General features: G+C 37.8%; 1 protein-coding gene across 3 annotated transcripts in view; it reads right to left on the bottom strand.

Annotated features, from left to right (window-relative positions):
* Nucleotides 1-12,786, bottom strand: part of PDE7B (phosphodiesterase 7B) — a 162,234-nt gene extending 149,448 nt beyond the window's left edge. For 2 of the 3 annotated variants that reach the window (XM_072332303.1, XM_072332306.1), the window contains exon 1: nt 12,359-12,523. In XM_072332303.1, coding sequence (XP_072188404.1) covers nt 12,359-12,379 — 21 coding nt within the window. In that variant the 5' untranslated portion in view covers nt 12,380-12,523. Of the gene's footprint in view, nt 1-12,358; nt 12,524-12,657 lie in introns of those variants that run through there. The other variant, XM_072332305.1, reaches the window with a different exon arrangement.
* Between the last annotated feature and the right edge of the window lie 534 nt (nt 12,787-13,320).

Below are 13,320 nucleotides of genomic sequence, written 5' to 3'. Positions count from 1 at the left end.
CTCAGATATAAACCAAATAGAAATACTAGAAATCATACTACATTCTTTATGGAACATATACAATCCTCTTTCATACATGGTACATTAGGACTAAGCTAAAGGGATTCAGCTTGTATCTACTGTGTTTCCTACATTATACATTTTTTTTGTGTGGAAGAACATAGTTCTCAACAGGCTGAGATCAACAGGGAGATTGTGGGTTCTCCTGCTCTGGAGATATTCAAGAACTGCCTGGATGCCAACCTGTGCAGCCTGCTGTAGGGGGTCTGCTTTGCAAGGGGGCTGGACTTGATGACATCTAGAGGTCCCTTCTAGTCCCTACAATTCTGTGATTCTGTAATTATCATCTTCCCTGATCTTCTTTCATTTTGTGACTTTCTGTTAGATCCTCTGATTTTCCCTTAAAGATGTATTTAATAAAATAACTCACGAATGATTCACGATTATAAATTTTGTACTATTACAAAATTCTTAAAAAGCAATAAAAATATTTCAAATCCACAAATATTTTGTCTCAGCTTTCCAAAACAAGCATAGAATAAATAATTTATGGAATTTCTAGAACAGTTAAAATAATTGAGCAATTATTGATTGCTAGTGCCATAAGCTGACACTATAAAGACCTACAAAGACTGTGGAACTTCTTCAGTATTCAGACACTCCTGTATGTAAAACCAGTCACATGATTAAATACTTTGTTAAAGAACTAAATAATCCAAACCATTTCAAGTCACCATTTTCCGCTGTAAAAAGAAAACAAAAAAGACCCTCACATGATCATATTACTGTTGTTGTGAAATGCACTGTTTGCATGTACTGCCATTATGGTGTTTGTTTTTTTTTTTCACATATTAAAGAAAACTGAAGTAATAAATTCTCAAGGTATGTGTTAATGGTCCCAATATCTATACATAATGAGATATTCACACAGGGTGAATAAGTGAGGATAATAAATGACCAAGAGGGTATAAATAATGGCCCTCATCACTGTTTGTTCTAAAAGAAAAATTATTATGTTTCCTACAGTCTTCTCAGATTTCTATTTTCTCTTTTACACTTTCGTCTCAAGGATAAAAATTCTTCAGTGTTGCAGAAGGTAGGTCTATAGCTTATGACTCGTTCTCTCACTTATTCTTCTTTAAAAATGTGATGATTTGTTTGAAAAAAATTGAGAGAAATAATATCTATCTCCTGCAGTTGAAAAGGGGATTGCAGAGGGATATGATGATCCTGTTTCTCATTAGCTCATTTTGAAGTTTCACAGAGATGTCTCCTATACAAACAATTCTTACCCTGACAGTGGAGAGAGACTTTACGTCAACAGAGTGGCGGAGTTGCGCATTGTGAAGAAATCCTGTTAAGTAGCTGGACCCAAACTCCTAATAACCATGATGTTGAACAGATTAGTTATTTCTCATGGCAGCCAACGTATAAATGTTGGAGATCAAAAGATTAAGGCTTAGTAGAATTGAGAAGAAATAGAGATGAAGTACACTCAGCATCAGCAATTTACTATGCAGTATTAGACAAAGGAAAGTGCGTTATTACAGACGTTAAAGATAACAAGACCTAGTGCAATTTTTCCCTATCTTTCTCTGTATCCACCCTTTCCATTTTCTTCCTCCTCCACCCTTTCACTCACTATCTGCACACACCCTGCCACTGCCTTGTCAAGCAGATCAGGGGCTTTTTGGACAGAGATGACAAATTCTCTGAGAGTGATTCTTGTTGAAGTTACGTGGACCCATGCAGCCTTTCTGGGTCAAGTGACTGAAGAAAGCTGCACTACTATCACAACTATGGGAACACTCACAGCTGTTTGGGTTACTATTGCGAACCCCCAGGGTATGCAACGTTTCCACCTCACCTGGAGTTGTGCTTTGTGTTCTGTGTGCATAAGGTAGGTGAAGTGAACCCTTAATTTTTACCATAAAATAAATAAATAAATGTTTGAGGTATTTCTGTCTCCAGTTTGTAGAAAGAACACCATGTCCCTTGGATACAGTGTAATTTTCCATAACAAACTATTTGTTTTAATAAATGGCCAAATTTCCATTATAAAATATTGTCAAATTTGACTGCTTATATAAATATTAAGTTATTCTGCATTTTCATACACAGAGAATAGAAGACCTAAATATTACACTTAAACAATAATTAATTTCTTTAACAGCTTTAAAATTGGGAGTGACTAAAACTTCAATCTCCAGCTCTTAAAAGATATTTATACGCAGTTAGGGAAGCCATTTAAAGAAAAGATAACTCCTAATATGTTCAAGTTTGCTGAGCTGTTTGTGGGAAACAATATCTTACCTGATCGAATCTCACTAATCTTACTAATATATTACATGCAGTATTTTTGTACTACATTGACACTGCCACACGGCTTTGCATCATAGAGCAATAGCCTTAAATAATCTCTTAGCTCAATACAATTTTTTCCAAGGTTAGCATTTCATCCGGTATGAGTCTGAACATTGTATCATGTTCCTATTTGGGATCTTAAGTCTCTGAGAACATCTGTACTTGCCTTTCTCCCCTTCACTCTGTTACCAGTCTTAATCAGAAATGGTTCTGAAATTTCACAGTAACCTAGGAAATACTTTCCCATTATGCCTGCCCTATAGTCTGCCTTATGATGATACATCATTTTCCTGTAACAATCTGCTTAGAGTTCAAAGGGACAGTGTAGATATAACAAGTCAGAATCAGAAGACAGAAAAAAAATATTTTCTTTTATATTTCCATTAAAAATAACAAAAAACTAGTTAGAAATAAAATTCTTTAGTTTAAAATGTATAAATTATTAAGTAATGAGATAAGCCAGTTTTGCTGGAGTTTGGCTTTTTATTCTATGAAGAAAAAAGTAGTAAAATAAAAAAAAGAATTGGAAGTGTAGGTTGACTGAATTTCTCATCTGCCTTGGCTAAGACTAAAGCCACTTCCTTTTATACATCTGACTTTCCAAAGAGTCCTATTCCAGCCGCAGGGGACTGCAGAAGGAGTGTTTAAGATTCGTGGGAAAGATGCAAAAGAACAGAACTAAATCACCCTGTGATATGCAGGTACTTGACTCTGAAATGCAACGAGGACAATTCAAGTGACAAGCAGATAAATACACCACCACTGTTGCTTTTGGCAGAAGTTTCCAGTGGTGGACTCTTCAATGATTCTTTTCCTGATATCCTGGTTGCTGAAATCTACATCTATCCTATACTTAAGAATGACCCTATTGCTCTCTGCAGTACAGATTATTTGTTAATACTACAGAAAGATCTGGAGTATGTCAAATCTGAAGTCAAACCGATGAATCTCATCTCCCAGTAGGAAGCAGCAGAGCAAATATGCCTACAGGGTTATTTGTACTTAACTTGTTATTGTAAATTAGCTAAAACAAAGTTTTCCCTCTGCTGCACTCAAGTGGTACTTCTCTGCAGAATTCAATGGTATGAGAAGTCAGATTTCAGTCTGTCAGAGGCTGACTTACAACAGTATCTTCAGAAACTATTTATCATTATTTGCAACATGGACAGTAAATCCATGGTTTGTTCAAAGCCATTAGAATTGCTTGTGTTGAACTTAAAAAAGTCTATAATGGTTTAGGTAATGGATAAGATGTTAACATCAAATTGTGACTAATTTTCTTTCTGCTATGAGGAGAAACAGCATTAGTTCCTGTGCCAAAACCTATAAATCAGTGTGTTGAGAAGGTAGGTTTTAGACAAGTGTTCTTACGGAAAATGAGGATAAGAGAGTCAAAAATGAAAAAATTCTCCTTTAATGCTATCTCCCAGAAAACATCTCTAGAAATTGAGTAGCTCAGAGGCTTTTGAAGCTCTCCTAAAACTGGAGTTGAAGAAGGTCAACTGTCGAGATACTGTCAGCAGCTGACAATTAAAGGGCGGCTACAAAAGCACTGAGAGCTCTCTGCCAGTTGTTTTCTACATTTTAAACATCTAGAGCTTTTGAGACCTTTCCAGAGAAGGAATCATTTATTTGCAAACTAGTTTTCATCAGCTATGATAAAAAAATTACAATGGCAAATGCAGATTGGCATGAACTGCTTTTTACTGTATCATTTTATGAAACACAAAGTAGTTTCTACTAATATTTGGAAAATAATTCAGATCAGGCTTTTTCACATTAGTAGTAAACATGATTGAAAGCATAAATAAATAAACAAACAAATAAATATAAGGATTAACCAAGTGATGCTTTGTGTATCTTTACACTAAACCATGAATACTAATCGAAAAATCCAAATGCAGTGGAACTGAGTTGCAGTTGCATGATAGGCGGATGAGATGAATGGGAAGCTGTCCCTCAAGACCACCTGATATGTTTAAATGTTATAATCCTCCCTTTTGGTCATGATTGGATTAAAAAAAATAAATGCTTGCTACTGTGTTTAAGCAAAAAATAAAAAGCAAACAGAATCCCACAGTCTTTTATTCTGCTTCAGAAGCCCTGAAGTGCTGCATGTAGGGGCCTACATGAGAAGAAAAGGAATGCTTCTGTGGTGCGTGCTCAAGCCTCTTTTTAAAGCAAGATTATTCTAAAGATGAAAAGTGGTAATTGCTACGAGGAAATCTTAACATGAAGAAAAGCTTGCCAGTCATTAAACAAATAAAGCATGAAGTGCTGCTAATTTTTCAATTATTTTCAAAATAAAAAATAAGTACTACTAGGCCTGTTGGGAGGAAGGTGAGAAAAGGATTGCTAAAGGATAAGGAAATTAGAGGCTTCAGTGAACATTAGAGCTTTTAATGCAGGCTCAATAAAATAAAGACATAACTTGACTTTTCCAAAAGATCAAATGATTGGAACGAGGTTTTTGATCACCCCTTCTCCATAGGCACCTATGTCAAGTAACTGGGTTTTAAAAGCCCCTGCATCCCTTGGTCATCACATGCAAGGTCAGAGTTCTCTAGTGGTGGTGAGATGTTTATCCTCAAATTACACTCATGCTTTTCTCTAAAAATCAACAGTTTACTGTAATGAAAGCCAGTGAAAAAGACAAAACACCGATTATAGAAGGTTTTTTGGTTCAGGACAGGATTCATGTGTCGCTTCAACTACTGCAATCCAGAGGCCTCAATTTCAAGCCATGTCTCTGCATGAGGCACTGGGCTGCGACTCACACCTGTTCCCAGTGCCCAGGAACACTGATGTGGCCATCCACACTGGGGAGCCAGCACAAGCAGAAAGGGAACTTATATGTTTCTCTACCCTCTTAGCAGTACAAAACACAGGTCATTGTCTACTTCCTTCTGAGGAAGAAGGCAAAAATTGCTTTCCAGACAAGCTGTAGTGCAGTGTTAGATATGGTCATTTCATTTAAAAACTGAAGTGGGTTCATGCTTTGGTGATGATGTATAGCATGAACTTTGGTCAAGATATTTATATTGTGCTGGTTTTTGATACCATACTATTAAAGAGATATATTTTGGTGGTGAATATTATTACAACAGCCACAGTTTCATGGTTCAAAGAGACAGGATGTTACAGCCTTGCTGCATGAAAAATAGCTTGTGATACAGTGCCGTGAATTTTTGTCCCTAAGCAAAATTACCATTTTCCCACAGTTAACCAGTTTTTTAAATTATTACCTACATAGCTGTACCATACATTACTGTACCATCGCAGCAGATCATGGTCCATACTGAATACATGGTGAGAACTGCCCTGTCTGTATGACAAATATGCTTTCACAAATGATTGTACATAAGCTAAAAATTAAGACTAAAAATTAAGAGTGAGATTGTGACTTCAGATAAAATCTGGTAAACCTTCTTTTTTTTTTTTTTTTTTTTGTTCCAGAAGAAATGAGAGAAAAGAGGTGATGGGAGAAAAGAAAAGAATCCATCGCAATTTCTCTGGGCTACTGAAAGCAGCTTGACTTGACAGTACTCCTCAACTTTGGAGAAGTGGTGGAAAGAACTGGTATAAAACAGGTTCTGCTAAAGGCTAACAAGCCTAATATTTGACCTAGCTAGTGAAGAGGAGTGCTTATAAGTCCTGAATGCTCAGTGGGTCTGATCTTTCACAGATATAAATTGATGGAGACCTATTAATCCTGGTGGAACCATGCCATTTTATACTCACACTCCAATCCAATTGGAGTCTTCTTTTCATCTTTCAGTGGTTCTGCTTTTCAAAGCAGCCCTGCAAAAACAAAGCAACTGTGCACCTGCGGAATTTTCTTGGTAAAGAAATACATTCCTGTTTTATCTTTCCACCTGGGTCCTCTAGTTCACTGGAAAAACTGAAGACCATTCTTTTGTTAAAGCAAACAAACAAACAAAAACCAACACAATAATAGGATTTGGAAAATACACTACTTTCAGTATGATAATTCTCCTTCTACAGTACATTACTTTCTATGTCATCTAGTTTTGTAAGGGCATTTTCAGTGTACTGACAGAGAGCTCGTTAGTAGTTGTGTCCTCATTTCTACTACAACAAAAACAAACTCACTGTACTCCTTGAAGAAGAAAACCTCCCTCCTCTCCTTTGATGATGTATGCAAGTTCTCCTTTCCTAATCATGACTAATGATTATTTTCCTGGCTGTCTTATAGTCTTCTAAAGGCAGTATTGACTAAAATGGAGATACCCTGACCAATTAAATTTATGACGGCTGCTTTGATGTCACTTGAACATTGCTATTAATAGACAGATATTGTAGCGGTGTGTGAAGCAGAAATGCCTATAAATAAGTCAATTAAACCTACGTCATGTCCCAGCATTGAAACAAATCACAGCAGTAGCCTGCTTCAGCATGGTTACCAGCGCAAAGTCAGAAGTATGCCAGGTGGCCCCGTCTCCACCAAGATGTCCTGCATCCATATTCATCTCTCCCTGAGTCTCTCAATGTGAGGAACCCTTATCTAGACCAGAAGCCTGATATACAGCAAGTCCTCCTTCTGCTTAACCTTCTTACAATGTTAAGGCCAAGCATAAGTGGTAAACTGAGTGAGAGGTGAAACCAAAAGTCAGATGTTGCCCATATTTAGTATATTTCTGTGTGCAGCTGCATACATAAGTAAAGCTCACAGCACTGCTGCACCCTCAGTTTCTGATGGAAAGTGATGCTCCTCTACAGAAATATTAAGCAGATGCTGCCCTATCAGACTCACTAAGCAGCACTCCCAAGTCTATAATAGGCTCACAACATGCAAAGTGGAAAATATCTACACCCTTTGGCTGACAGCTAACTGCCTGGGAAAGTACGAAGGCATTTCAAGTCAATAGGTGTTCATTTCTAAAGCACAGCAACCACCTAGGAACTGTTGGCTAAGGCATGAGCCCTTGCACTAGGGTGCTGCAGCATTGGCATTAGTGCGTGTAAAATGGTCAAACTCCAGAGCTCAGCCAGCCTTCACAAGACAGCAAAACCTGAGCTGTGGGAGAAGGGCTGGGTATTGGGGAGGAAGAGAAGAACATGAGAGCACAGACCCTTCCTTTCAGAACAAATCATGTGTGATTTTCAGAGGGCATGAGCATATACATGGTAGCAGTAGCTCAATTTAATCTTCCACAATTTCTCTAGTTAAAGTTGAGGTTTCTTGATTTAAATGCATCTTAAAGATGTGCATTCCTCAGAGCCATCTCTTAGTTGCTGTACATTTAGTCAAAAACATGCTTACCTCCCACTTTATTCTTGGAAGGTAATATTCCCTTCCAAAACCTTTTTGCTACATCCAGATGGGTTAGAGTCATAGACTGCTCTGAACAACCACATAGAGAATGGTACACAGGTCCTGGCAGCAATTGCTCCACAAGTGTGTTTTTATGCCTCCATGACAATTTGCTAAATTTAATTTGATGGGAAATTCTGTGCTGTGCTTTTAAAAAGTCTTACACTGCTGACATTAACACACACTGTAGTGAAAGATTAGTTGGTGTGTTTTCTCATACCAGGAATTTTTGTGGGTAACTAGTATAAACCTACCAGCTACAGAAAGAAATCTCTGCAGATATCTTCTGCTAAATATTTGTTTCTTATTTTTAATATAATCTACTCAAAGAAAAATAAATCTTGCTTTTATATTTGCATGCAGTTCTTTAGATAAACTATAACAAATTTGTCTCTCTGTGTGACTGGGAGAATCCTAACTGCTCACTCCCATCTATTAAGAGAGAGAGATCATCAGCTATGTTTATCTATCCAGGCAACCTGGATCTCTTATTTGGCTGGATAGCAAGCTAGCAGAAGCGTATCATATACCACCATGAGACTATGTGGCTTAAATAAGTAGCTAAACTGAGTTATCATCCATTCTCACAGTTCCCACTGGGAGGAAGAAAGAAGTAAGAAAATCAAACTCAGTAGTGCCCTTTCATCAGTTTAATTTCTATAGTTCAACGCTGTTTACATAATAAAATGATAGCTAATTTTTCACGTTCTGAGAACAAGTGAAAAATGTACCTGGAAATTACAGCATCATTGGATTGCAAATACCACACTATTAAATGTGTGTAAGAGAAGTGCTTAAATCACTTAGTTGTTGCCTCTTGAAAACCGACCCTACACCAAAATTTTTGCTTACAAATTTGCTACTGAAGTCTGGCTTCTGCAGTTGCCCTCTCTTCTATCTGATCTGATCTCTGATTTCTTAATTTCCTATTTGAAAACTGCAGACCTTAAAACAGAAGACCAGTTTTGAGCACTGTGAACCCTAGCAATACTTATCTGATTCTGACACAGTCTGATACAACAAAACAGAAACGCTAACTTCAAAAGACCAAATACTGCTTTTCTAATGCTGCTGCTGTAGTTAGAACTGTAGTAAAAGTAGATCTAATAAGGGTTCTAAACAATTTTCTGGATGACAGAAGAATTCTTTTGTTAAATAATTTTTCAGAAATTGATATTCATTTTAAATTTCAATTAAATGAATTTTCTTAAATAGAACAAATATAACCTGTCTCCCTAGTACGTACACAAAGCTAGCACTTCAGACTTGACAAATAATTACTGCTATCAGAAGACATATTCTTTGCTTTTCCACTTAAGTTTGCCAGTCTCTCTTGCATAATTGCATATAAGGGCCTTTATAGTGCTTGGCTTTACAGCTGTTGTTGCCTACATGGACGCACCTCAGACTGGCCAGGTAAATAAAAAGCATTCGAACTTCTGAACTGCTCTAGGATATGGAGACCAAAAGTCTGAGTGTCCCAGTGACCCTGGGGCATAAACTCTAAATAACATCAGTTCCACATCCCAAAGCTTGTGTCTGGAAAGTGTCATTTTCACACTACATGCAAAGCCAGTGTTTGAATGGAAGTATAAAATCTGATGTCCCTGCAGCAATATGCTTATTTTCTGGATGAAGAACAAGAAAAATGAATGCTATAATTCTAGTATGCAGAGAGCCATCTTCCACCCAATATGGATGTGGGAGGAAGAATACTGAGCCATCATTTCATTACAAAACACGTAATTTTGTTCTGGCAGCTGGTAAGACCCCAGCTGTCCCTTTCACTTTCACCCTGTGACAAACACATGGTGAGCTGTAAGAATTTCAAGCACTAAAATGGAAAAAAAAAAAAAAAAAAAGAAAAAAAAAAAAAGATGAACAGTGAGTTGCTGAGAATGCTTATTCGAATGGGATGTCTTCCTGGCTGTCCCAAATGACTTGCTTATCTGTCAGCCCCACTGCATCTACAGCTTTTGGCCATATATTTAGAAGATCCCATGACAGATTAGTTATGAAACATTTCTTATGATTTGCCTTTTGACAGTAACGTCTCGGTGAGTAGCTGGCATTTCTGCTTCATACCACTCAAATAAAGGAAATCACCAGTACAAGAGAAGTTGGGTTTTTTGGTTTTTTCTTCCTGATGAGACTAAAAAAGTAAAAGAAAACCACATATGCATCATAAAATATCATTTTTTAGGCTGTTAGTCCTTAAAAGATGCTTTACTATTGATATAAGAACCGTTGGGTGAGTGAAAAGGAATTTTGTAAGACTGAATGTCTCAATTATAATTCATCATTGCAATGAAGACACTAGAAAAGAAGCTGGCTTTGCTGACCTACCTAGGGATCTAGTAAGGGCAAGTTGAGAGCTGGGCTTCAGGAGGGAAAAGCACATAAATGGGGAAGAAGGGGATGAAACAGTTGCTGTCACATGCTATATTTATATACCATGGTGCAGAATTAAAGATTTCACAATTTAAAAGTGAGCTGCAGTGCAATGAATCAAGTTCAGCAGAGTGTGCATTACCCTGTTGGAATCACTTCACAGGTGACAGCACGTCCCCCTTACTGAAATAACCTCCGAAGGAGCAGCCATTATATTATAGGAAACTTCTGCAGTACGCTCTTTTTGACACAGTGTGACTCCAAATGCTAGGAAGCTTCTTATCCTCTGCAGAGGCCAACCTTATGTTGTATTTTGTTCTTGATGCTGACTGGAGAGTGTTCAGAGAAAACACTGCAGAGAAACTTTCATTAGTAAAGTAGAAAACCAGTGTCATTTTCTCAACGGAAGTACACTTAGCATATTTACTATTCATATCACCAGGAGCAGCTGCTACAAAATACAGATTTCAGAGCTTAAAAACAAAGCTTCTCTCAAAAGATTTTGTTTATCTAAAAAGTGAGTAATTGAACTCTACAAAACAGTATAAACCAATGTCTTCCAGACTGCCATTTGGAAATATGGTTATTTTCGTGTAGCTACAAGGTTGTTCCTTGCAGAACAGATTGTAACCCCTCTAGACTGAGGCTTCCATTGGTTACATTTACTAATGGATCATTGAACAATTACTACATTAATCTTTCTAAACTTAGGCCTAAAGAAGTAGCGCTTTAGTTTTTGAAACAGCTGGCAGCTCCCATAAGATTCTGGGGAGGGCTGTGGAGGACAGAATGGCACAGGGATTACAGAATAATAGCTCAACCATCAGAGCTTGACTTGAGGTTGTTGCATGACATGAAAAAAATTGTCCTTAAGTACCTCAGAACAGATGTGGCACTAAAGAGTCTATCTGTGACAAGCCTCTTTGTTTCTGCAGCCATCAGTAAAGACACAGCAGAGGAAATGGAGGAGCTGCAGTTATGCATTTGCAATACACAAAGTCCTTGTTTTCCCACTAGGCACTGCAGAATAGCAATTGTCCATTCACAGCACATATCACATCCTCTGCATTTCAGAGCTAATATTTTTGCAGTCCTTAAGCAGGCATGTTTGAGTCTAGTATGGTTAATTTTTGTAACCCTTTCAGGTGCATTGCATGAGGTAGGTGTGCTCATCTTCTCTTCCTTGCCACATAGGTAGTTTCATCAGGTATAAATTTTAAAGTTAAACTAAAAGATTTTCAAATTCTACAAGGTTTATATCTACAGTAACATCTCAAAGAGAGCTGTTTTGTTTCACAGATTGGGAAACTGTGAATGTTGCTAGTTGCTGAGCATACCTGTACTTTAATCCAGTTAATAAAGGAATTATTTTTAAGACCACATACACACAAGCTCTGACAAGTGGCTCCTCCTCTTGTATGTTAGAATCACGCTCCTGAAAACAATGTTAGTTTTATGCTAGCAGTTGCTTTCGCTTCCTGCAGCACACACTGGCCACTGTGCTGCTGCAATACTCATTCAAGGCAGATCACTAGCTCAAATATGAATCGAGCCTATATGCTCTTAAACTGGCATCAGGCTGTATTACTTCAACTTCCAATTAATTTCCACTTTTCTCAGGGTGAGTAGCAAAAGCGATCTGAAAGCTGGCATTAATATAAGATTATCAGCTTGTTCCCTTCATACTGAGGATCTGCTCATCAGTCAAAGCACGGGCTTCTTAATTTCAAACTTACGAACTCCAACAAAGTAAAGCGATCAGTTAAAAAAATATATAAAAAAATAAATTAGATATAGTTCTAAAAATGAAGCTGATACTCTCTTCTACTCAATCTGTTTATTTCCAGCTCCTTTCTCTGCTCTAACTCTCCGACGAACTCACAATCCCCCCCACCCCCAGGATACAAATGAGTTTGTTTTCTCTTCCCTTCATCTAAGCCAACAGTCCCAGGTATCCTCTCCTGTCATAGAGCGGTCAGAAAATGCAATCACAAAGCAATCACACTTCCCTCAGCAGATCAGAAAGGACTACAGTAACAGATTATTTCTGCAATCTTCTTCTGCCATCACAGTGTTAAACCAACATAAGTTAGAATTCTCATCCAGTTTGAATAAAAAGGGAGGAAATTCAAAATCTTGTTGCTGTAGTAACTATCATCAGCAAAAATCTTTCCCAATAAATAATAGTATTATCTCACTCTCCCCCTCACAGTTTTAGTTCCCGTTCAGAAATCATCATGCTGGCTCTTTTAGATTTGCTGTACATACCTCAACCATTAAACAAGACATTTAACCATAGTGGCAGTTCTGTGACCTTTGAATGCTGTGAAATCTCTAAGCGGTGCAGCTTGTTCATGAAGACTTGTACTGCAGAATCCAGTAACTGCATCCAGGATTAGGAATACAAGTAAATAACAGCAGCAACAACACTGGAAAAAAAAAAAAAAAAAAAAAAAAAAAAAAAAGGAAAAGAAAGCCTCCCCAAGACCCCCAACCCAGCCAATAAACCACCTTAAGAAGCAAAAAAAAATCAGAAAGAGAGTGCACTTTTCTGCCAGTGTACGGACTGGGGTAGAGCTGAGCTTGCTGCAGTCAGCCTGTCTGTGTTAGCAAGCAGAAGGCCGTGCACGGCTGGGAGGTGCTGTCAACTGCCACAGGCAAGGGAAAGCAGACCAATCCGCTTCGGCACTGTCAGCTCGCTGGAGTGAAGCCTTTTCTGTTTATGTTTCCTCATTTCAGGAGTGACGTCAAAGGGTTTAGTCTTTCCTCTGCATGTGCTATTAATTTTAAGCGACTACTATGGGAAGAATGTAGCAGTGATTTAAGCAGGCTACCTTACTAAAAGAAGCCAGAGGCATAATTTGTCTGTCCTGGATTTAGCTTAGAAATACTTTATAATGAGAGGTACCAGAAAGATCCAAAATATCCACACAACATGGAGATAGCTATAAATATGCACATATATAGAGTAGATTTCTTAAATATTCCTAAGATATTTCCCAGGGAGAGCTGTTATCTGTTTGGGTTGTGGAGCAAAATCAGACCTGATTCTGCCCTTGCCCTGAAGGAAATCAGGAACTGCTTCTCTGAATTCAGTACTGCTACACCAGTGTAAACCTGGCAAAAGAGATAAGACCGAGCTACTGTATACATCCCTTTATCAGTCAGCACAAGCTATATTGCAAATTAGCAAACTCCTTTCATTATTACATTATGGTCTGCATAAGGTC

Source organism: Excalfactoria chinensis, chromosome 3, assembly GCF_039878825.1.
Source record: "Excalfactoria chinensis isolate bCotChi1 chromosome 3, bCotChi1.hap2, whole genome shotgun sequence".
In the NCBI taxonomy this organism is placed as follows: Eukaryota; Metazoa; Chordata; class Aves; order Galliformes; family Phasianidae; genus Excalfactoria; species Excalfactoria chinensis.
Note: the sequence above shows the minus strand (reverse complement) of the source record. Positions and strands in the feature narration are given on the sequence as shown.